This window comes from Triturus cristatus, chromosome 1_2 (assembly GCF_964204655.1).
Source record: "Triturus cristatus chromosome 1_2, aTriCri1.1, whole genome shotgun sequence".
Lineage (NCBI taxonomy): Eukaryota > Metazoa > Chordata > Amphibia > Caudata > Salamandridae > Triturus > Triturus cristatus.
The window spans coordinates 260,230,910-260,254,925 of record NC_140580.1 but is presented as its reverse complement, the minus strand read 5'-3'; the positions used below and the strand labels follow the sequence as shown (position 1 = coordinate 260,254,925).

The 24,016-nt window shown below is 45.9% G+C and overlaps 1 protein-coding gene across 3 annotated transcripts in view; it reads right to left on the bottom strand.

Moving 5' to 3' along the window:
* Positions 1 to 14,260, bottom strand: part of LOC146867121 (uncharacterized) — a 122,521-nt gene extending 108,261 nt beyond the window's left edge. For all 3 annotated transcript variants that reach the window (XR_014961078.1, XM_085603574.1, XM_085603575.1), the window contains exon 1: positions 14,119 to 14,260. Coding sequence is in view for 2 of the 3 variants with exons in the window: in XM_085603574.1 (XP_085459700.1) it covers positions 14,119 to 14,226 (108 nt within the window). In the remaining variant the exon portion in view is untranslated. The remainder of the gene's footprint in view (positions 1 to 14,118) is intronic.
* Positions 14,261 to 24,016: the final 9,756 nt, after the last annotated feature.

Sequence of the window (24,016 nt, the reverse complement as noted above, 5' to 3'; positions counted from 1 at the left end):
ATATTTTTATACTTTATTATTAATATTTTTTTTTATTTTTTTTATTTATTTATTTTTATTTATTTATTTATTCATTTTTTTTTTTTTTTTTTTTTTACAGAAAAAGAGGGTGGGAGGGAGGGTCACAAAAAACGACCGTCTCTCTGCCTCAGCGCTCGTTTCCCGCCTAACCGCCTCTCCCGGGTGAAAACCTAAGCCCCGCCCCCTACCTAACTCGTGATTCGCTGCGTGGTCTGTACCATCGCGCGAACCTTCCCAGGGGGACACCCGGCTCGCGCCGCGGTCCCCCCGGGTCCCATCATCCACCCTCACAGTTGGCTTGCGGACAAAACATACAATTATAAATAGGCCAACTGTAACATTCTCATCTTTCTTCTCTTTCTATCTGTGCCCTTTCTCTGTTTCCTTTACTCTTCTCTGGTTCTATATTCTAGAATCCGCTTTGGTTTCATTCCTGCCTTTCTATCTCTGAAGCTAACTGCCGTTATGCTGTGGATCCGGTACTTTTATATCTTTTATTAAGACTCAATAAAGTCTTCAACTAAAGACTATTCTCCTGGCATTCTTCCGCATGGTACACCAACTCAGTTACCAATACTTGCTGCTCAGTCCAAAAGGCTGCTACACTTTCACCTGACCATCACCAAAAATATTATCACAGGATGAAATAGGGGATCATAGACCTTTTCAGGATCACTGAATATGGATCCAAGGCAAATCTTGCACAACAGAGCGCCACCAGTTTGGCATTCTATCCTTGTCACTAGTTTTAGGAAGATGACAGTACAAAAGTAGAACAAAGGTAGTTTATTCAGATACCAGTAACGACCCCTGACGAGCAGCCAACTCTCCATCAACTGCCAACTTTTGCTTCCCACCTTGCAGAACTCTCATTCCCAACATTCTAACATTCCAAGCAAAAGCAGTAGCAATTATGACATATGAAAGATGAATGCTAAAAGACGTGTAGTCCAGACAACTGACCACATCATCGAACTCTTGTACTGCCATAGCTGCCAATAAGTGCTGGAATTGTAATAATAAAAAAAAGAAATACTCTGGAAAGCGATAAAGTGGGAGTTAAGGTGTGGCAGCAAGGGGAGGGAGGATGTCACATGTTTCAGCACAATTGAAAGTGTTCGTAGGCTACTGACAGATCTTTTAGCGAGCAACAGAAAAGAAGCAACACGGGCAAACAACAACACGGACAAAACAGTAAAAACAATTTAAACAAAAACCTCAATCACAGTGCGAGAAGCGGAGACAGCAACATGGAGAAGTGGTGGGTGGGAGGGTAAAGAAACAAAATGGGCCAAAAAGCAACAAAAAAAGTACCTCAATCACAGCGCCAGCAGTGGAGAGACACTAATTAGGAAGAATCAATCTGTGCTTGGTCCAGAGACCAGAGAATAAACTGGAAGCGACGCCTGGTCTGCGCTATCTAATTAGGAGGCAGCAAAGAAGAAGTGACACTGCAGTCAACGAATTGTAAGCAATGGGTGAGGTTCCAATCCCCTTTGAAAAACAATAGTGTCTCGCAAGTGAGACGCATGTGCTAGCACAGTTGCAGGCTCAACCTTAGAAAGTTTTCGTTGTAATGAGTGTGGACAGGATATCATCCAAAAGGGAAAAGTGGATGGGAACCATGAGATGAAGGAAGAAAAAGTACTGGAAGAGGGGACAGATATGGAATGATGGAAGGCAAAAAAAAGCTATATTAACGTTAGATGATAAAGGATGATACCTGGAGCTAGGATCATGTGGTGGGTATTGGAATTGAGTGATACTGCACAGTACACTGAGAGAAAGGTTAATTCGGTAGGTGTACAAACCACACCAGTGATTACTAGAACTAAAAGAAGTAACAGAAGGAAAGAGTGGCAGCATACAGAATGGCAATGACCGACATGACAGTACCAAAGGTCGTTTCCTTTGAGGTGTTAAAAGGAAGGAAACCTAAGACTGGTGTGGGTAGCAGTGGCGTAACGAAAGTTGAGGGGCGCCCCTGCCACGTACACGGAGGGGTCCCCACTCCGGATCTAATCCGAGCTCTTGGGCTAGAGTATTGTGCTGTGGGGGCCCCCCTGCATCTCGCAGCCCCCCCGCACTGCGGGGGCCTGTGTTACGCCCCTGGTGGGTAGGTGAGGCTAGATAGTAGGAGGTGAATGACTGGCAACTCAAAAATAGTGAGTAAAAGAGAAAAAGTGGCAGAAAAGAGACAGAATGAGAGAAGAGTAGTCAGAGACAAATTGGTGGATATGAGAGATTATCTGAAAATGAAACTCCTAGGTGAAGTGCCAAAAGGAGGGAGGTCATACCTATTTCCAATTCAAGTGAAGGAGAGGTTCAAAGCTGTGAGTACAGAAGGAAGGGCATTGATTTTATAAGTGTGGTTGTGGTTCATCCCATGATTCCTTGATTTTCGGTGACAGTAGAGAACTTGAAGGAGAGAGGATAGATAAACAGACCTGGAAGAAAGAAGAGATTACAGAGGCGTTGCGAGTTATGCGATGTAGTTTTTTCTTCAGTACTTGGAATACTAATCTTATCCTAGGTTCTCATAATACGAGAAGAGGAGTGTGGTATTTTCCTTGCATCTTTCTCTAAAGTGGTTCAGCAAGCAAAGAGTATTAGAGCAACATTTGTAATATTTGAATATGAAAGTTAGGATGGGTAGAAAACTGTTGGAGCTGAGCAGAGCCACAAGAAGCTCCCTGCTGTACTCTCTAGCTCCAATAGATAATATTAAGATCTCTGAAGACTACATTATGCTGCATAACAACTACCTCCAGTGAAAGCCTTGCAAAGTAAAGCAGTGCCACTCACCCTATGTGGGGCACAAGAACTTGTTCGAATGGAAGGACTGATCCGAGCCATCCTAGAGGGCAAACATTAGGCGTGTTTGCCACCTCTCTCCCTCATCCAGACATTTCTATTGTTCATGCTGTAAGGGTAAAGCTTGTTCTCTCCACTTAGTCAGTTTCTTTGTTCCTTAAGGTCTCCTGAGGAGTCTACATTTTCCTCGATGTGCTTGTGTAACATGCTTAAAGGTGTGCCAGGCTGATAACTAAATTGGCGGATCACTTGGAATCCATGTTTGGTTTAGATTCTAGAAATAGATTGCCAGTGAGTAAAATTGTTCATATAATGCAACAAATGAGTTCTGCATTTTGCAGGTGAGAGACAGTTTAGCTAAAAAGGCATCCCTGCAGCTTACCTGGAACTGGGTGAGTGCCCTCTCACTCTCCCTTTGTAGGAAGGTTATGCATTCTGGATGGGGACTGGCGGCCTTGTGCCTCTGCCGGTGTGCTGGTCCTGGACGATCTCTGAAGGTCACTGGAGAATTGGAGTGTGGATGGGGGCTCAAGTGAACATCGTTAGGCAGCTATCCTGGACTTGAGGCTAGCCTGAGACTCCCCGCCCCCCCCCCACCCCGCAGCCTCCTGGGTGATCAGACAGCCTTGATGACCCATAGCAGTATTGTTGGAGAGGCTAGCAAAGACCCGCAAGGCGAGGACCTGTAACGAGTTGTATTTATTGTAATTATTTGTATTTCATGTATGTCTTTAAATGTTATGGAACGTGCTGCTTTAAGTGTTCCAGGATCTAGAATGCTAGTTCTGCAGTTTGTCATTCTGACTTGAAACCTGTTATGGATATGTCGTGGGTCTCTCTACTTCGAGAATAAAACGTACTTTGAATTTCTCACCATTCAAAGTGTTTCTCCTCGTCATTCTTCCGAAGAGCTTACTACATATATTGGCGACGATTTGTCTTATGACTTTACAGAGGATTTATCTGAAGACCCACCGACCTTCTTGTGTCAAGCACAAGCATCGCTTTACTTAATTTCCGCTCCGCACCTAGGAAGGTTTTCGGCCAGGAAACTACAATCTCCTATTTCATCAAATCTATTTGCACAAAGGGAATTACATGTGCTATCGTACTTTCCGGATGGCTTTTCCTATCTAAAGCCCAGGTCGGAGCTAAAGTCAAGGTAGCTTCTAGCTTTTCTACTAATTTTGGAGTTAGCGCTTTGGCTGTGGGCGATTACATATTCTAGCATGGTAGTATCTTCTGCGTGAGTGCTGGATTTCGTTACGCCCGTCAGTTATAAAACTTGAAGTACCTGGTTTACTTTTGATTTCACAGTTTCAACTTGCTTGGATTTGAAATTCTTCTCCATTCTTCAACGCGCGAAGCCCGGTGCTTGTTCCGACGTCTTCTCCTCTTCTGACTTTGACTACTACGTGAAGGATCATCACGTTTCAACGTCAGCCTGTCATCACGTCTTCTCACGCTACGGCAGCCCTCTTTGTTTTGTAATTTCGGTATTTTCTTCCTGTTTCATCGCATGGATTCATTCGATCATCACTACGACAAGGATTTCGGCGGTGCTTTTCTACCGTGACAAAGCGGTACAAAAGGGGGTGGTGATGGACGGAGCATCAGAACCAATCAAACACTCACACCCAGTCAACAGATCTGGGTTTGATCCATCACCGTTCTTTGGCCCACTCTGCCACCCCAGTTCAGACATGGCCATATGCAAATCAGTCTGACCCTGTGCCTCATGGGAACAGTCCAGCCCCAACTGCCAAGCCATGCCTTCCCTGGACCGGAAACAAGCTTCCTAGGACCGGTTTCTGGCATTTCAGCCGTCTTCAGCCAGGCTTGCTTGAATCCAGTGGCAAAGTGAGCAAGGGACTCACGTCTGAGCATACCCTGCCAACTTATGGCGAACAAAGCGGTACAAAAGGGGGTGGTGATGGACGGAGCATCAGAACCAATCAAACACTCACACCCAGTCAACAGATCTGGGTTTGATCCATCACCTTTCTTTAGCCCACTCTGTCACCCCAGTTCAGACATGGCCATATGCAAATCAGTCTGACCCTGTGCCTCATGGGAACAGTCCAGCCCCAACTGCCAAGCCATGCCTTCCCTGGACCGGAAACAAGCTTCCTAGGACCGGTTTCTGGCATTTCAGCCGTCGTCAGCCAGGCTTGCTTGAATCCAGTGGCAAAGTGAGCAAGGGACTCACGTCTGAGCAAACCCTACCAACTTATGGCGAACAAAGCGGTACAAAAGGGGGTGGTGATGGACGGAGCATCAGAACCAATCAAACACTCACACCCAGTCAACAGATCTGGGTTTGATCCATCACCGTTCTTTAGCCCACTCTGCCACCCCAGTTCAGACATGGCCATATGCAAATCAGTCTGACCCTGTGCCTCATGGGAACAGTCCAGCCCGAACTGCCAAGCCATGCCTTCCCTGGACCGGAAACAAGCTTCCTAGGACTGGTTTCTGGCATTTCAGCCGTCTTCAGCCAGGCTTGCTTGAATCCAGTGGCAAAGTGAGCAAGGGACTCACGTCTGAGCATACCGTGCCAACTTATGGCGAACAAAGCGGTACAAAAGGGGGTGGTGATGGACGGAGCATCAGAACCAATCAAACACTCACACCCAGTCAACAGATCTGGGGTTGATCCATCACCGTTCTTTAGCCCACTCTGCCACCCCAGTTCAGACATGGCCATATGCAAATCAGTCTGACCCTGTGCCTCATGGGAACAGTCCAGCCCGAACTGCCAAGCCATGCCTTCCCTGGACCGGAAACAAGCTTCCTAGGACCGGTTGGCAGGGTATGCCCAGACGTGGGTCCCTTGCTCACTTTGCCACTGGATTCAAGATAGCCTGGCTGATGAGGGTTATGAACCCGAAACCGGTCCCAGGATGCTTGTTTTCGGTCCAGGGAAGACATGGCTTGGCAGTTCGGGCTGGACTGTTCCCATGAGGCACAGGGTCAGACTGATTTGCATATGGCCATGTCTGAACTGGGGTGGTGGAGTGAGCTAAAGAATGATGATGGATTAAACCCAGATTAGTTGACTGGGGGTGAGTGTTTGATTTGCTCAAGCGCTCCATCCATCATCCCCTTTGGTATCACTTTGTTCGCCCTAAGTTGGCAGGGTATGCCCAGACGTGGGTCCCTTGCTCACTTTGCCACTGGATTCAAGATAGCCAGGCTGATGAGGGTTATGAACCCGAAACCGGTCCCAGGATGCTTGTTTCCGGTCCAGGGAAGACATGGCTTGGCAGTTCGAGCTGGACTGTTCCCATGAGGCACAGGGTCAGACTGATTTGCATATGGCCATGTCTGAACTGGGGTGGTGGAGTGAGCTAAAGAATGATGATGGATTAAACCCAGATCAGTTGACTGGGGGTGTTTGATTTGCTCAAGCGCTCCGTCCATCATCCCCTTTGGTATCGCTTTGTTCGCCCTAAGTTGGCAGGGTATGCCCAGACGTGGGTCCCTTGCTCACTTTGCCACTGGATTCAAGATAGCCTGGCTGATGAGGGTTATGAACCCGAAACCGGTCCCAGGATGCTTGTTTCCGGTCCAGGGAAGACATGGCTTGGCAGTTCGGGCTGGACTGTTCCCATGAGGCACAGGGTCAGACTGATTTGCATATGGCCATGTCTGAACTGGGGTGGTGGAGTGAGCTAAAGAATGAGGATGGATCAAACCCAGATCAGTTGACTGGGGGTGAGTGTTTGATTTGCTCAAGCGCTCCGTCCATCATCCCCTTTGGTATCGCTTTGTTCGCCCTAAGTTGGCAGGGTATGCCCAGACGTGGGTCCCTTGCTCACTTTGCCACTGGATTCAAGATAGCCTGGCTGATGAGGGTTATGAACACAAAACCGGTCCCAGGATGCTTGTTTCCGGTCCAGGGAAGACATGGCTTGGCAGTTCGGGCTGGACTGTTCCCATGAGGCACAGGGTCAGACTGATTTGCATATGGCCATGTCTGAATTGGGGTGGTGGAGTGAGCTAAAGAATGATGATGGATGAAACCCAGATCAGTTGACTGGGGGTGAGTGTTTGATTTACTCAAGCGCTCCGTCCATCATCCCCTTTGGTATCGCTTTCTACCGTGACAGGCACACGTTCCTGTATGTTCCTCATTGCCTGATTTACTAAGTGGTGACTGTTAATTCTTGTTTTATCGTTTATTTATTTATCTTAATTAAATTTTACTCACTTTGCTTTTCTCCTAGGTATTGCAAATATATATATATATATATATATATATATATATATATCACATGACATTTATTTCCAATTTATGCACAGCTTATAATATAATTCAGAATTAGAATAATTACTTGTTACATTAGAAAACATTTTACATTAGATTATATTATATTTTTTATTATTTTCATTGGACAATGTCTTCATCCAATAAAGTCATGCAACCACCACCATTTCTACCAAATCCTGGTAAACCCCTTATGCCGTGGCATAGATGGTATCGAATTTTTGATAATTACTTAGAAGCCATTGATGCCACCGAGTATTCTGCAACAAGGAAAAAAGACCTGTTATTCAACCACTTAGGCAATGCAGGACAAGATGTTTTTGATAATTTACCTGTCATTCCAGCTCCATCTAGTGATGAAAGGTGAAATGTCTATTCTGAGGCTTTAGCCAGATTATGTTGATGAACCATCTGTTATGGTAGAGCGTCATTTATTCTTTAAACACAAACAAACACAAGAGGAATCTATTGAGGATTATTTGGCAGTTTTACGGGTTTTGGCAGCTAAGTGTCAATTTGATTCTCATTTAGATACATATTTGCGGGACCAATTAGTTTTCAATTGCCATAGCAAGAAAATACAAGAACGTATTTTCACTTGTAAAAATCCTTCTCTGGCCAAAGTAATGGATATTGCTAGAAGCATCGAACGATCTGTAGTCTCATCCAAAATTTTAACACAAGATTCTGCCAACAAACCATCGACTAGTTCAGAGGTTATGCAGATTAACCCCAATACTGTGCCTAATGAACCTAATGTAAATGCTGTTTCCACTAAAGTAAAATCTAATATTACGGTTGAAAAAAAAGGTTCATGCTACAGATGTGGTTCTAAGTATCATATGGGCAATTATGTAAATTGTCCTGCACAAGGAAAAAGATACAACACGTGTAAGAAGATTGGTCATTTGTATACGGTATGCAAATCGACCAGACATAAGAGTAAACTTAATTGTGTCAATGTTGAACAAGATGAACTCTGTAATGCTATGAATAACATGTTATCCACTATTGAAATTAATACCTTACGCGGAGATACAAAAAGATGCAAAGGTCCTTTATGCAGTGTTTTAATTGGCCCCATTGATGTTAATGTCATGGCCGATTCAGGGTCTCCGATCACAATTTTAGATGAGAAAACCTTCAATAAATTTTGGTCGAAAGTCCTCCTTAAACCTACAGATGTCAACCCTAAGGCATTTGGTGAATTTGATATCACCATGCATGGGTATTTCTCAGATTCTATCATATTTAAAGGTAGGGAAATTTACACCAAAATGTATGTTGCCCTGAATGGCTGTGACATTTTAGGTTGGCAAGATCAGGCTGACCTCGGGATCATCTTAAGACCGGGACATTCTGAGCCTGTGGTTTTAGGGGATCTACCAATTTCTTCAATTGCACATGACTCTGTTAGTGTGCTCAAAAGGTACAATGATTCCGATATAACGAATTTGTTATCCAAATATTCCAGTGTGTTTTCTGATAAGGTAGGCTTGGTTAAAGACTTTCAACACACTATTAAACTTAAAAAGAATGCTTCTTCCTGTGGTTCAAAAATGTAGACCAATCCCTTTGTCTGCTAGAGAGGATTTGAGAAAAACACTTAATGATTTATGTTCACAAGACATCATAACACCTGTAGAATCCTCGGAATGGGTTTCCGCTGCCGTTGTGGCCGGCAACAGTTCAGGTGAGATTCGTTTATGTGCTGACTTAAGAGTTCTGAATCGAAACATTGTGGTGGACTGCCATCCCCTACCCAGAATTCAAGAAATGTTGGCAAATCTGGGTGGTAGCAAGTATTTCACCACAATCGATCTAAAATCAGTGTATCATCAAATTTCACTCTCCAAAGAGTCTCAAACCTTAACCACATTTGTTACTCCTTTTGGTGTCTTTATGTATAATTGCATGCCATTCGGATTAGCATCTGCGGCTAGTGTGTTCCAATGCCTAATGGACAAACTGTTTTCCAATATAAATGGAATCCAAGCCTTTCAGGATGATATCTTAATTCATACGGCTACCCTAGAATCACATGATTCCCTACTTAATAAAGTTTTACAAAAACTTGAGGCAGTCGGTATGACTATTAATAAAAACAAGTGTAGATTTGTCACTCAAGAGGTAGACTACTTATTCCTTTACATGTTCGCAAACATACCGATTCCGCTTACATCGCATTTTTTCAACACCTTGAGATCGCATTTGGTTGAACTGGCATGGGCAAGCAGGCAGGCGAGGGTGTCCTGGGACATGCTGACGCTACCCTTAAAGCAAGGAGTCTTGGGCGCCCCAGACATGCGGCTATATGCGCTTTGCGCTCAAGCCCAATATTTGCATTTTTGGACCCACCCAACTCCCTTTCAACCACATGTGGCAGTGGAACGGGATGCTGTTGCGCCAGTTCCGCTAAAAGTAGCAATATGTGTAAAAGCGAAACGCCCTAGAGGGAATGTAGATACTGCTGGAACATTATGATGGGGATGGGAGGAATTGCGCAAGAGGGTGAGAATCCTATTGCTCTATGCCCCCTCGCTTTCCTTGGTGCACAACCCGATGTTGCCGTGTATTGAAGATGGCGTTGGCAAACCCCTAGTGAAGAAATTGCACCTTTATACATTTGCTGATCTCTTTCCCGACAACACATTCATGTCCCCCCCGGTGGCAGAGGAGGGCCCCACTGTGCCCTTCTCTGAATTGTTTCTGTATCACAAATTGCGGGCAGCATGCCGCGCACTTAGCGGGGACTTCCCGGCGGCCCCTCCGACAGTCACTGCTTTGGAGGGCGTGGTGGGCTCCCCATCTCCACGCAAGTTGGTCACCCGTATATACAGGCAAATGCAGAACACAGCACCAGTAGTCATACCTAAATCCCTCCAATATTGGAATGAGGACCTCCAATCCCCGCTGACTGAGGACCAATGGATCTTCTGTTGTGGGCAACTCACTGAGCTATCTCCCAACTATAGGTTACTGTTAATACATTTTAAATACTTGCACAGATTTTACAGGACACCTATTAGTCTGAAAAGAATGGGGCTCCGGGAGACCGATGAATGCTGGAGATGTAGATATTCCCCTGCCTCTTTTTTTACACATAGCATGGTCCTGCCCGATGATCGAGTTATTGGTCTCACATTTTTACTTTGGTGAATCAGATTGTTGGGCGCTCAGATATCCCATCCCCTGCACTTGGTATATTGGGGTATGTTAGAGATACTCCACCAAAATAGCGCAAATTGCATGCTTTACTTCTATTATTCGCTAAAAGGTAGGTAGCGGTGTGCTGGGGCAGAAGGAGGTGCCTTCGATAAAGGGCTGGCTGGCTGATGTAACATATGGTCATACACAGTTGAACACATTCTGGGAGCTGATGCCGTCAGCATCCCGGCCTTGCGATATATGGGAGCCGTTCGTGCGGTGGGCTCAAGAACGGCAGGACACAGAAGCACATAGTGACACCTTGGATGGGTAGTTTCTGTAGTAGATGGAGTTAGTACTCGGGGATTCTCCGCGAAAGGTTGGACCACGTTTTCCTTTTTTAAGATCTAGAATAGAGACCAAGGTCAATTGTACGGGATTGTGTGTGACTGTACGGCTTTTATGATAACTGCATGTGGGTTCTATCTGTTCACGTCTACATGAAACTATGTTAAATATGCGTAGCCCCTGAAGCTTAAGGACATATTCTAAAATATGTATTGTCCACTATCAGGATGACGCGACCAACTTTGGAATATGTGCATCACTGCATGACACATGACAACACTATGTATATTGATATGCTGCGACAACGACTGGCTGGTGTTACCGGTTGTATTGTTTTGTAATTATTGCAGATATGACTAATAAAAAAAAAAAAAAGTAGATTACTTAGGGCACAATAATTTGGTTAATGGTATAAGACCCAAGTTATCTTTAATCAATGCTATCAAAGATGCTCCCAGACCTCAAGATAAAGATGCTTTAAGAGCCTTTTTAGGGCTTGGCGAATATTACGCTCGTTTTGTTCAGAGTTAATCAATCCTAGTGCAACGTCTCAGAGATTTGTTAAAAATTTTTTCGAAGTATGTCTGGTCTGAAGATACTCAGTTGTCTTTTGATTCTGTGAAAAAATTATTTTTGGAAGCACCAGCTATAAAAGCTTTCTCTCATGGTCAGACTTGTGTTGTGACTGTGGATGCCAGCTCAAAAGGGCTAGGTGCAGTTGTAAGCCACATTGTTGACGGTAATGAGTACACTATAGCATTCGCTTCCAGAACATTAAGCAGTGCTGAATCTAATTATAGCACAATAGAGCGAGAGGCTTTGGCATGCTCCTGGTCTGTAGAAAAGTTTAAAATGTACATTTGGAGGTCGAGATTTCAACTTTTTACATACCATAAACCTTTAATTTACATGCTAGGTGACAGTAGCTCCAACAAAGCTTCCTCTAGATTGATCAGACTGCTAGCTAGACTACAAGAATTTAACTTTGATATTAAATACATTCCTGGGGGTAAAAACGTCAGGGCAGACTGTCTCGAATTCCGTTGGAGGATGAGGTATCGGATCTTGGCAAGAATTTAGATTCTGATGTGGTCTTTACTATTAATGATTTGACACAAATGAGTAAATTATCTGAGGATGAATGGATTGAATGTGGACGTAAGGATCTTTGTCTGGAAAGGGTGAAGAAATTCTTAGTCCAGGGTTGGCCGTGTTATAGAAGCTTGTCTATGCAAGACAAATGTTTTTTGCAAATTGCGTCAGAACTATCAATAGTTAATGACATTTTACTTAGGGATGATAAAATTGTATCACCTGAGAGTTTGAGAAGCAAAATTATTGTTCTCGCTCTTGAGGGTCATTTAGGGATTTCAAGTACTGTCCGGAAAATTAAGGATGTGTACTGGTGGCCAGGTATAGATGGTCAAGTTAAGTCCTTTATTGACAAATGCCCTGAATGTTTATGTTCTGATAAACATTGGCGCACTTCTACCTCCCCTTTATGCCCAGTTTAATGGCCTAGAGGTCCGTGGCAGAAATTAGGACTGGATTTTTCTGGCCCTTTCAACTTGCTTGGGAGTGATAGTAAGTTTTTGATTGTCATAATTGACTACTTCTCTAAGTGGTTGTATTTCTCTTTCGTTAAAAATTCCGATTCTAAATCAGTTATCTCGTTTTTAAAACGTCTTTTCTTGATTGAAGGGCTCCCTTCTGAGATTGTAACTGATAATGGGACCCATTTTACATCTGGTGAATTCGAAAATTTCATGAGTGATGTTTCTATTAAGCACATTTTAGTACCATTGTATAGCCCCGCCTCAAATGGTTTGGTAGAAAGAGCTAATAAGTTGTGGAAAGACGGTGTTCAGACAGCTTTGGCTAACAGTTTGGATGTGTACAAGTAGATTAGTGAAAAGGTCTGGAGTTACAATATAACTCCCCATTCAACCACTAATATTTCTCCTTACATGTTATTGAGGGGAAGGAAACCGATTTCTCTATTCAGTCCGTCATGGTTGAAAGGGAAATAAGGAAACAGTAATTCTCATTAAATTGATTTGCAGAAAGTCAGGGAACATGTGAAAGAAAGACAACAATCGTATAAAGCAAATTATGATGTGAGAAAACATGTTAAAGTTACCTCTCTTTCTCCTGGTGATTGGGTTCTAATTAAGAAACCTATTCGGGTTTGCAAAGGACAATCAAGATTTTCTGAGCCAGCCAGAATAGTTAAGGTTTCCAAAATGGCTGTCATGTTACAGGATCGTGGTTGGTGGAATCGTAATGCTGTGATTAAACTCACAGAGGAACAGGCCAAAATAATTCGGGAAAAAGTAAAAGCTCAAGTTAAAACTCAAAGTGATTCTGATTGGTTCAGTCTTGGTGATCTAAGCCATAAACATGACACTTTTAATAATTCATCTGACTCCTCTTGTCCTTTACTAAACAGGGGCGAGGGTGACAATATTTCTGTGCCTCCTTTTCCCAGTTGTTTGTATGACAACGATACTCCTGATAATATTAAGTGATCTGGTGACAGCAGGAATGTTAGGTGTAGTTCTCGTGTCAGAGCTCCACGTTTTCGTCATGATGATTTTGTTTACTATTGATGTCATTTCAATATTTAATTTTCTGTAATTTTATTTATTTTTATCCATAGGAAGGGGTGTGTGTAACGAGTTGTATTTATTGTAATTATTTGTATTTCATGTATGTCTTTAAATGTTATGGAACGTGCTGCTTTAAGTGTTCCAGGATCTAGAATGTTAGTTCTGCAGTTTGTCATTCTGACTTGAAACCTGTTATGGATATGTCGTGGGTCTCTCTACTTCGAGAATAAAACTTACTTTGAATTTCTCACCATTCAAAGTGTTTCTCCTCGTCATTCTTCCGAAGAGCTTACTACAGGACCCAATGAAGCAGAGTGGAGATCTTGGAACGAGAGCCTGAGATCACCCACCAGCAGTGGGTCATACGGCCTGAAGGGGGCCCTGCTACATGAATGATAGGAACCTTTCTAACTATTGGGGCTTCTTGTGGGAGATTTCTGCCCTACTCTTCTCCTGCAGACATTGCTTGCTCATTGGAATCACATGGGATTCCGCTGTGGTCAGCTCTATTGACTCTCCTATGGGCACTCCCATATGAAGACAGAGGACCCCGCAGTCACACTTGCTCTGCCCTAATTTGGGCAGGGCCTCAGTACATGCCCTTCTGTGGGTGTCAGATGGGCTCTGTTGAGTTTGTTCTGATTGCATACTTCCACTACAAGGGGAGGTTATGCTGCAACCGATTTGAAAGTGACAGAGCACACTACTCCACTCAGGTGTATCTCAATGCTGGGTACCCAAGCTCTGGGATTGGAGCGCCCGGTGCATGGAGGAAAAAAATACTTTCCTTCCCAAGACTATAAACCCATGGCACCCCTCAACCCAGAGGAAACTGACACTCCTGAGGCGGAAGCCGGGAGCGATAGCCTGTTTTAAAATACTGTTTGCTTTTATTTTACTGTTCCTTACCTGGAAAGCTGACTTCTGTGTGACCCCCTCCCACAACGACAACACCTTGGAACCTCTCGCGCAGCGGACGCAAGCGCTGCCCCGGGTGGGGAAATCCTTCGCCGCCATCAACACTCTGGCCACGCCCACTGACGTGAGGCCACGCCCCTTTTTCAAAACCGTCCTATAAAGCCGGGCTGATTACTAGCTCGCGCTCTGAGGAAACTGACACTCCTGAGGCGGAAGCCGGGAGCGATAGCCTGTTTTAAAATACTGTTTGCTTTTATTTTACTGTTCCTTACCTGGAAAGCTGACTTCTGTGTGACCCCCTCCCACAACAACAACACCTTGGACCCTCTCGCGCAGCGGACGCAAGCGCTGCCCCGGGTGGGGAAATCCTTCGCCGCCATCAACACCCTGGCCACGCCCACTGACGTGAGGCCACGCCCCTTATCCAAAATCGTCCTATAAAGCCGGGCTGATTACTAGCTCGCGCTCTGAGGAAACTGACACTCCTGAGGCGGAAGCCGGGAGCGATAGCCTGTTTTAAAATACTGTTTGCTTTTATTTTACTGTTCCTTACCTGGAAAGCTGACTTCTGTGTGACCCCCCTCCCACAACGACAACACCTTGGACCCTCTCGCGCAGCGGACGCAAGCGCTGCCCCGGGTGGGGAAATCCTTCGCCGCCATCAACACTCTGGCCACACCCACTGACGTGAGGCCACACCCCCCTCTAGCCTTCAAACATGTGTCTTTTTCGGACGCGCAGCGGGCGCGCCGGCCGCGCGCCGAAGGCGCGCCTAAGGCAAGCCCGTCTGCGCCCGTCCGCGGCCGGACGGGGCCAGGGGCACAGCACCATGCTCATAGCATGTTCTATCTCCCTGACACATTATGCGCCCACCAAGGCCCTTGGGAACTGAGACAAGCAGTGAAGGACAACATTACAGAGGCCGGGATTCTACGTGTCGATCCCCTACCCTCTTTACCACCCAACTTACCTTCAACATCTCGATCCCCGACCGGCTCCGGCTCCAGCTCCACCTCTGCTTTAGTAAGTGAGATATCGATCATTTCTGCCCTCCTACTCAACACTCGGTCGGCAGTAAAACACCATCTCGACCTGTTTATTCTCCTAGACACTCAGAAACCCAACCTACTGTTCCTCACGGAAACCTGGTTTCACCAAGACTCCCTGCCCAGCTTACTGCCCTCCTCCTACTATGTCCTTCGGGCGGATAGACCCCTGGCAAAACTGGGGGGGGGGGGGGAGGAGTGGCTCTGATTATTCATTCAGATCTGCATTTCCAATTACTACCGCACACCCCTATCCCAGTAGTGGACTACTTAATTGTACGCTCGAACTCCTTTCAGATCCCTATCACATGTGTCCTGATGTATCGGCCCCCCCAAAAAAATATGCCGCACTTCCTTCCAGCCTTCCAGGACCTGCTAGCTACTTTAGCAGTGAACAACTCAGCAGTCCTAGTACTGGGGGACTTCAATTTCTGGCCATCAGACCCAGCAGAAGATGCCCCCTCCAGAGATTTCACTGAATCACTCCTTAACCTGAACTTTATATCCCATATCCACTCTCCCACCCATGTTCAGGGCCACATACTAGACCAAGTTTGGTCCCTTAACATCCCAATTCTCGAGCCTACCGTTACCCCCTGCTTGTGGTCAGACCACCACTTGATCTCCTTCTCCTTAGACTCAAGCCTGACCAAAAAAAAAACCCTTGCCCAAAAACACCTGGGCTCGTAACTGGAGCAAAGTTGACATCCCACTGCTATGTTCTTCTTTACTTTCTTCCAGTCCAGTTATAGAGGAACTATCCCCTTCCCTTCAGGCAGCAACATTAAATCATTGGCTGTCCAAGGCCTGTGATCAGGTGGCACCCCTAAAACGTATTAGGGTAAGACGCGCCCATGACGTCAACAAATGGTTCACCCCAGAACTTAAGGAGAAAAAACTAGCCACCCGTCGTGCAGAACGTGCATGGAGACGCACTTACTGCTCAGCCTCTAAATCACTATACTCCTCTATCCAGGCAGAGTACAAGAAAGCCATCCTTGATGCCAAAACCTGTTACTTTTCTAACAAGATCCTCCAGGCAGAGAATCAACCCAGAGAAATTTTTGCTACAGTTTTTGAATTAGCTTCCTCGGATAGGACCTCATCCAAGCCAACACCTTCCCAGCATCTGTGCGATTCACTGAACAATTTTTTTATCAAAAAAATTGTAGACATCAAGGCCAACATACCTTTACCTTCCCAAGTCTTCCGGAATCCCGACCTTCAACACAATACCCGTTACCTCAACTCCATAGTTCCACTGTCTAAAGAAACCTTTCTCTCTTTGCTCCCATGCGTCAAGTCGGGATCCCCCGCTGATATCTGCCCAGCTTACATCTTGCGCGATATCTTTCTTACTTGTCTATCCCCTCCCCTTACCTTTCTTAATGAGACCCTGAAATCAGGCACTGTCCCGGCATGCCATAAATCAGCCTCCATCATCCCTATTTTGAAAAAAACAGGCGCAGATCCTTCCACATTAGTAAATTATCATCCCATCTCTCTCCTTCCCTATCTGGCTAAAATCCTCGAACGCCATGTAACCAAAGTCCTTAGTACTTTTATAGAGGACACTGGCTATCTTTCACCATGCCAAGCGGGGTTTCGCCCTCTCCACTCCACCGAAAAAGTTGTGCTCTCTGTCATCGACACACTCAGAGCAGGGCAAGATGTCAACCACCCTCAGGTATTAGTTCCCCTTGACTTGTCGGCCGCCTTCGACACGGTTGACCACAACATCCTCCTCTCCCGTGTCGAGGCGGCAGGCATTGGAGGCTCTGCTCTGACCTGGATCAGCTCGTTTCTGAGCGACCGCTTGCAAGCAGTTCACCTGGCAAATTTTTACTCTAAGGCCTGCAAAGTATTATGTGGTGTCCCTCAGGGCTCCTCTCTATCCCCTCTTCTTTTTAATTTGTACATCTGCCCACTCATTTATGCTCTGCAGAGGATGGAGGTCACTGTGTTCAACTACGCTGATGACCTCCAACTCATTTTTAACCTTTCTAATTCTTCTGATTCCATCTCTAATTTCCAGTCAGTGATGGTCTTTATCAGAGATTGGATGTGCTTTAACCATCTTAAGCTCAACCCTGATAAGACCGAATTTCTTCTCACTGGCGGCAAACTCAACCCCTGGTCCCCTTCCTATTGGCCCCCCTCCTTTGGTCCCTCTCCCTCACCCTCTCCCGCCGTTAAGACTTTGGGAATTATCCTTAACCAACAATTGACCCTACACTCCCAGATTAGCGCAGTGGCCTCTTCCTGCTTTTTCACTCTGCGCACCATTCGTAAGATCTCGCGGTTTTTCTCCTTCTCAGCCCTCAAACTGATCCTGATGGCTATGGTCCTCTCTAGGCTGGATTACGGGAATGCCCTATACAACGGTGCCCCCGCCTACGCCATCCGGAGGCTCCAATTGGTACAAAACCAAGCTGCTCACCTGGCCTACGGTCTTTCTAAGTCTCACCATACCACTCCCCTTCTCAAATCCCTTCACTGGCTTCCAATCAGAGAAAGGGCTCTCTTTAAGATGGCCTGCATCACGTTCCATGCCCTTGCGGGAACAGCCCCATCGTTTATCACGTCAAAAGTTGTTCCTTATATTCCCAGTAGACAACTCCGTTCCTCTTCCTTGTCTCTACTGGTGGTGCCCAGATTTAAGAAGAGCAGAATGGGAAGATCAATGTTCTCCCTCCTAGCTCCACAATTGTGGAATTCTCTACCTTTCCAAATAAGATCTTCTCCCTCGTACCTGGACTTCCGGAGCACCCTGAAAACCAATCTGTTCGCACAGGTTTTTAAAACATAAGCTGCACCACTTTCTCACTTAGGTGTCGTTTCCTCTATAGCGCCATGAAACCGCCTGGTGTCCGAGCGCTCTACAAATATTTTTAAATTCAAATTCAACTATACCATCCAAGTCCAGCAGCAAGGGAGATCATGTATGTAAGTCAAATAAAAACTCATAGCTTTGCAATGGACTTGTATGCTGCTTTTTTCAGCCTGGAAGTCAGTCTTTATCCTGTATTTTATATTGTGCTTTTATGGTTTTATCAACATGAAACCGAATAAAGATATTTGATAATGATGAGGTCATTCATGATGGGAAATTGCGCTTCTTCGACACCTTGAAGTGAGCTTGGCACTGGTTGGCGGTATGGCAGAGCCTCAGGAAACCCCCAGACCCCTGGGGACGACCACCAGTCTCATCCATTACAGAACGTGGAGAAAGAGCCTGCTGTGACAGGCGTGCAACACATTCAGAAGACTGCAACTGGTGAGAAACCGAGTGGGACTTTTACCTCTACTGCCATCCCCCATTCCCATTGTCCAAGTCCCCCCTCCCCCAAGTCCAACGACGAAGCAAGGGAGGACCTCTGCCTTGCCTACCGGCACTCGCTGGGAACTGCAGACTGATCATCGCACCGAATACACACCACAGACTTTATCCTACAAAACCTCTCAGACCACCGATATGTGAAATGTACCACCTGACATGGAATGCAAGAGGGGATCTTTTATCCAGCGTTGCTCAAACTCTACGAGACCTAGTAACACAGACTGACAAATGCCAATGGCGCTATGATTGTGAATGTCAAAATACCAATCATGGTTTGGGGCGCTAGATTGGGGTGGGTCCCCCTTGCTGCATTAGGCCACAACTTGCATTGTGGGCCAACCTTTGTAGGTGTGTACTAACACTAGGCTTTGTTTTTCAGGTTGATAATGGGCGAAACGTACTTCTTGGCTGGAATTGCAGTGTGGGAGGTTGGGGGAGTTGGATGAGTGGGGAATTACATTTATGGTTAGTGTACGGATGGGAAGAGTTCTTTATAGTTTATGGCAGACTACACAAGCCGATTTACAACTGCACAATGACATCCAATGATTAGCCAAACGGAGGCCTCAAATAGAGAATGTTTTAGAGAAACATTAATGGACTTAACAACAAGACCAAACGAGGGACATTCATGCAGTTTGTGAAGAGACATGTCATGGAATTCTCTTCTTCTAGAAAACCCATCTCCTGTGTAATAGTTGTAAATTCCTGAGTTGGTACATATATGACTGGGTCAATCATGCAGGGTTCACATCCAGATTCAAGGGAGTCGCGATACTGGTTTACAGGCCCTTCCCCCTTATCATAGAACAGTCCAGGGAGGACCCCAGGGCAGATATGCTCTAGTCACAGGATCCATACATGGTCAATGATGGTCCCTGCTGTGCGTATACCCCCCTCTCACTCTTCTTCACGATACACTGAGGGCTCTCACTGCTATCCTGCTCGACTCTCCACCTGGAAAACTCATAATTGGTGAGAACTTTATTGCAGTCATGGACAGACAGAACATATGGTGGGCGGGCTCCTTGGTGGTGCACCGCGACCCACGGGACTGCCAGACTGGGCTAATACCCTGGGTTTGATGGATGGCTGGCATGATGGAGGGGAGGAGAGAATGTTGACATTCCACTTGCCTGCGCACAGCTCCTTTTCCTTGCTTGACTAGTTGTTCCTGCTGTCTATAGATGTGACAGATAGTTGGACCACTACCCTTTACTACTAGAACTGTCGACGCAGGACCGAGACCCAGAGATGACTGGGGATTCAGCCCATGGTGGCTCACATGCAGTGACTTGGCTGCCTCCCTCGGAGGGGTCTTCGAAGAATACTTCGAGATCCACACCACAATTATTTTATGTGAGGCATTTAAAGCTGTATCCAGGGGAGGGCCATAGCAAATTTTAGATCCCAAAATAGGGATCAGGGGGGTGGCTGTCACAGCTCTAGAGGCAAAGGTTCTTCAATTACAAGGCAAGGCTGTCAAGGCTGATGACCTGTCCATTCCCGACATTAGACACAGCCAGACACGTGGACAGCCTTTCAAAGTAGAATCTGTGACTCTGGAGATAAATCTGGTATACTGATTTACTGGGTAGCCACTAATGAGTCAGCAGCTAAAGTGACCCTGAGTATTCCGGATAATACGGGATATACGATCTTAGACATTAAGGGAATAGCAGATGCCTTCGCTTTTCATTACAACTCCTTATACGCCATCCTGGGCAGGGCTGAATAGCCCACTAATTTTGGATCAGTCATCAAAAAGATCTTAACTTCTCTGGTCCTCTGGGAATAAAATGGGTTTATGCCCAGAGAGAGCACTAGCCACTGCATTAAGAGACTGAACCAGGTCCTGGCCAGGTGCCAAGGACTGACTTGACCCCATGCCCTCTTTTTAGTAGACTTTGAAAAAGCCTTCAAATCCATTGAGTGGGAGTTCATGTTCGAGACCCCAGAGAAAATACATTTTGTCCCTCAATTCTTAAGTAAGTTAAGACACTGTAGTCATCACTGTGAGCAAGGGTTAGGGTCAACGTTCCTTTTCTGACCCCTTCCTGATCGAAAAGGGCACTAGGCAACGGTGTCTCATCTCTCCCCTCCATTTTGCCCTGTCCATCGATTCCCTGACCGAATGGATCACAGGGGATGTGCTGGTGGAGGGTCTCGAGTGATAGGGATTGCAGGAAGACTGAATTTAAATATATGCGGATGACATGCTCCTCTATATAAATGACCTCCAGATTGTAGGACTCTGTATAATCCAAATACTGATGTTAAAAAAAAGATGCATTCAGTTTAAAGGTCGACTGGAACGAATCAGTACTAGTGCCAGTTACGCAGACAAAGGAAGGGGTGATGCGGCAGCCACTTATTCAGGTCAGAATAGACAGCTTCAAATACTTGGGCATGCATGTAGCACTCCATCCACAACTAGCACGGACACCAAATATTCCCCCAATTTAATAATCACCTCCATAAATAAAAGGTTCCTGTCACCGCCATACCGCTCACCAGGGGAGAGGAACTCCAGCCCCCAGCCTGCATTTCGGAAGCCCCGCGGCAGACGCGCCGCCCACGTCATCGCGCCAGGTGGCGCTTTAAGCAGCACCAGACTTCCGCAGCACGGAAGCCCGTCACCACCATACTTCTTACCAGGGAAGAGGAATTCCAGCCCCCAGCCTGCATTTTGGAAACCCCGCGGCAGACGTGCCGCCCTAGTCATCTTGCCAGGTGGCACATTAAGCAGCACCGGGCTCCTGCAGCGCTGGACGCGTGCAGTTGTGCTGGGCCGCGCTCAGGCAAAGTCCAGTCCAAGGGCGGGCCCGTCAGCGTCTGGCAGAGGCTGGGTCCACCCTCTTTCAAACCCTACAGGGGTGCAGGCCTGCAGTGAGTGTATACCCCTACTAACTGGACTGGTAACAGCTTGGTTAAAACCAACAATGGGGAAATGCACTGGCCAACCACCTGCTTGTCCTGCCATTACCCTGGATAGTATGCTGGAGAGGGTGGTCAGCATTGTGTCTTCTGAAATAGAACAAACAGAGCGCAGACTATCCTTGGGAAATGATGTAGTACACACTGGCTTTACACCTGGAGAAGCATCAGCTGATTAAGCACCTACTACTTGCACCAGACAGATGGTTCTAATAACGCTCCGCTTCCCAGTGGATGCACCCTTGGTGCTCAAGGGAATGCCACGTCAAGGACACAGCCAGTTATGGGCACCACAAATGCTACAGCTGCAGTTGCTGTGACCACTAAACGTAAAAGGAAATGTGGGAAGCTTGTCTGCTCTAAAAGGAAACCCCACGTACTGGCTACTCCTGCAGCTTTTTGTCATCCTGGATGCAATCATCATCATCACCTGGTGCCAGTACTTCGGGTCCAGTGTCAAGTAGGAACTCTAGCCATTCTATTTGCACCCAAATGGAAGCGGGATCAAGTGCACTAGATCTCAGGTAGGTTTTTATTAATTCCGTTTGGTCGTGGATCATTGACATAATAGACATGAAATTCACATCTCTATGGGAGCGTTTGGATCACCTCGTTACTGTAGTGAGTAAACTTACTCAACGGGGGGAGACAGCCCTAACTAATGTTGCTCGGGGGGGGGTCTACTTCTTCTTCATCCAATGTTTTAACCTAAGTCAATCCCCCCCACTATTGTCACGTGCCCGCCTGTTGGTTCCCAAGCTGTGTCCTCTTGTAATACATGCACCCAGGGATGCCTCCTCCCTAAGGTCAACATTGTGTCGAAATCCCCTTTTTATGATAAAGGCCGTCCAGCTCCAACTGGGACTGATTCATCCGTGCCCCTTATCCCTACATTTGAACCCATTAACAGATTAGTTGGTGATCGACCTAACCCAGGCACATCTACTAGTACCATTCCTGATCCATCGAGTAGGACCCATCCCTGGCCCAATACAGACGTGCTGGGTCTGCTGCCGGCAGCATGCCGTTATGTTTTGTTGTTGGAAGGGGTACTGTCCCTTAAGAAAGAACAGAGGGAAACTTGGGATCAATTGCGCAATAAATGCGTGGATTGGCTGTCCAAGAATAAGACGTTCAATGTGTTAAACATGCAAGAGATTATCATGGTACGAAGAGTGGGATGGGTAGGCGATTCACTCAAGAATATCAAGGGGGATTGTATTTTTATTAACTTTGTAGACCATCTATAGTAAGGAGCCAGGAGCTCACAACTACCAACTTGCCAAAATCTGGTCTCTACCACTGGGTTACTTTTACAAACCAACTCTCAGATTCTTTTTTAAAAAGCCTGGTCTCCCAGCTGCCCAAAATAATTTTTTGGCTTTGTCTGACCTGGATTTTCAGTATTGACCATCACCACCCCCGTGACTGACGGGGTTGACTATATACCCAAACACTCTTAAAAGATATCCGAGATACACGAGCACGTACCATAACTATCCCCAAGGTTTGCGATAACCCAGATCTGAACATACTTAGTTGGAACGTTGCTAGCCTACAATCAAAAATAGACCTAGTATATTGGCTGAAATTGGTCAGACAGCAGGATATTCTGATGTTCCAAGAAACCGGTCTACTAAAGATATATATTGCGAAGGGTTTGAATGGTTTAATGTCGTGGCCCCAATTCCTAAATCTAGTCGACCATCTGGTGGTCTCGCTATCTGGGTGAACATTGCCACAGGGCAGGGGGCTGCATTAAGGTTTTACATACCCAAAGCGATACATTTCAAACGTTGTTATATAAAAGGGGGGTATCTATCTATTTACTACATTTTAATAACAACGATTGTCACAATACTCCCAACACAAATTTTAATAATCTGGTTGACTTTGCTGCTACCCTAGAGAACTGTAATGGCTCCGATACGAAAGTTGGCAACTGTCTGGGGGGAGATTTTGATGCCAAGCTCCCCAGTGAAGACACCGTGGCTCTAAGGCCAAGTAGAAGAGGACAAACCTGTCACAGGTTCGTGGAGCTAAAGGAACATTTGCGGAACCATGCTTTGAGTAATGTCATGGACATTGCTGCCGTAACTAATGATAACTCACCCAACCCAACATTGAGAGGAAGGGGTAGTGCAACCACCATTGACTATATTTTTTACTTCCCCTGCCCTTGAAAGCCGTGGTCGTTCCTACACACCACGGCGACTACAATCCGATTCTAGTAGTGCTGAAATTGTCCCCGAGGCCGATGTATAAAATAGAATGTGGTGATGGGAATTAGGATACTCAACAGACAAATCTACTAGTGTGGCGAGGGGTTAATAGTGCTGATCTGTTCCACATGGTGGTCAGAGATAATTTGGGACTTTCTTGCTCCAATTTGTCCGTGCGGAAACCCAACCCAGAGGTTATTAGCGCATTTGCGATACTTTGTAAGGCTATAAAATCTGCTCTATCAAAACCTGCTGCCGTTATGCCAGCCTAAAGAGTGGGAAACCTTTTTGGGCTGCTGTTAAAGACGTGAGAGCAATGGGACAACCACTGACACAAATCAGCT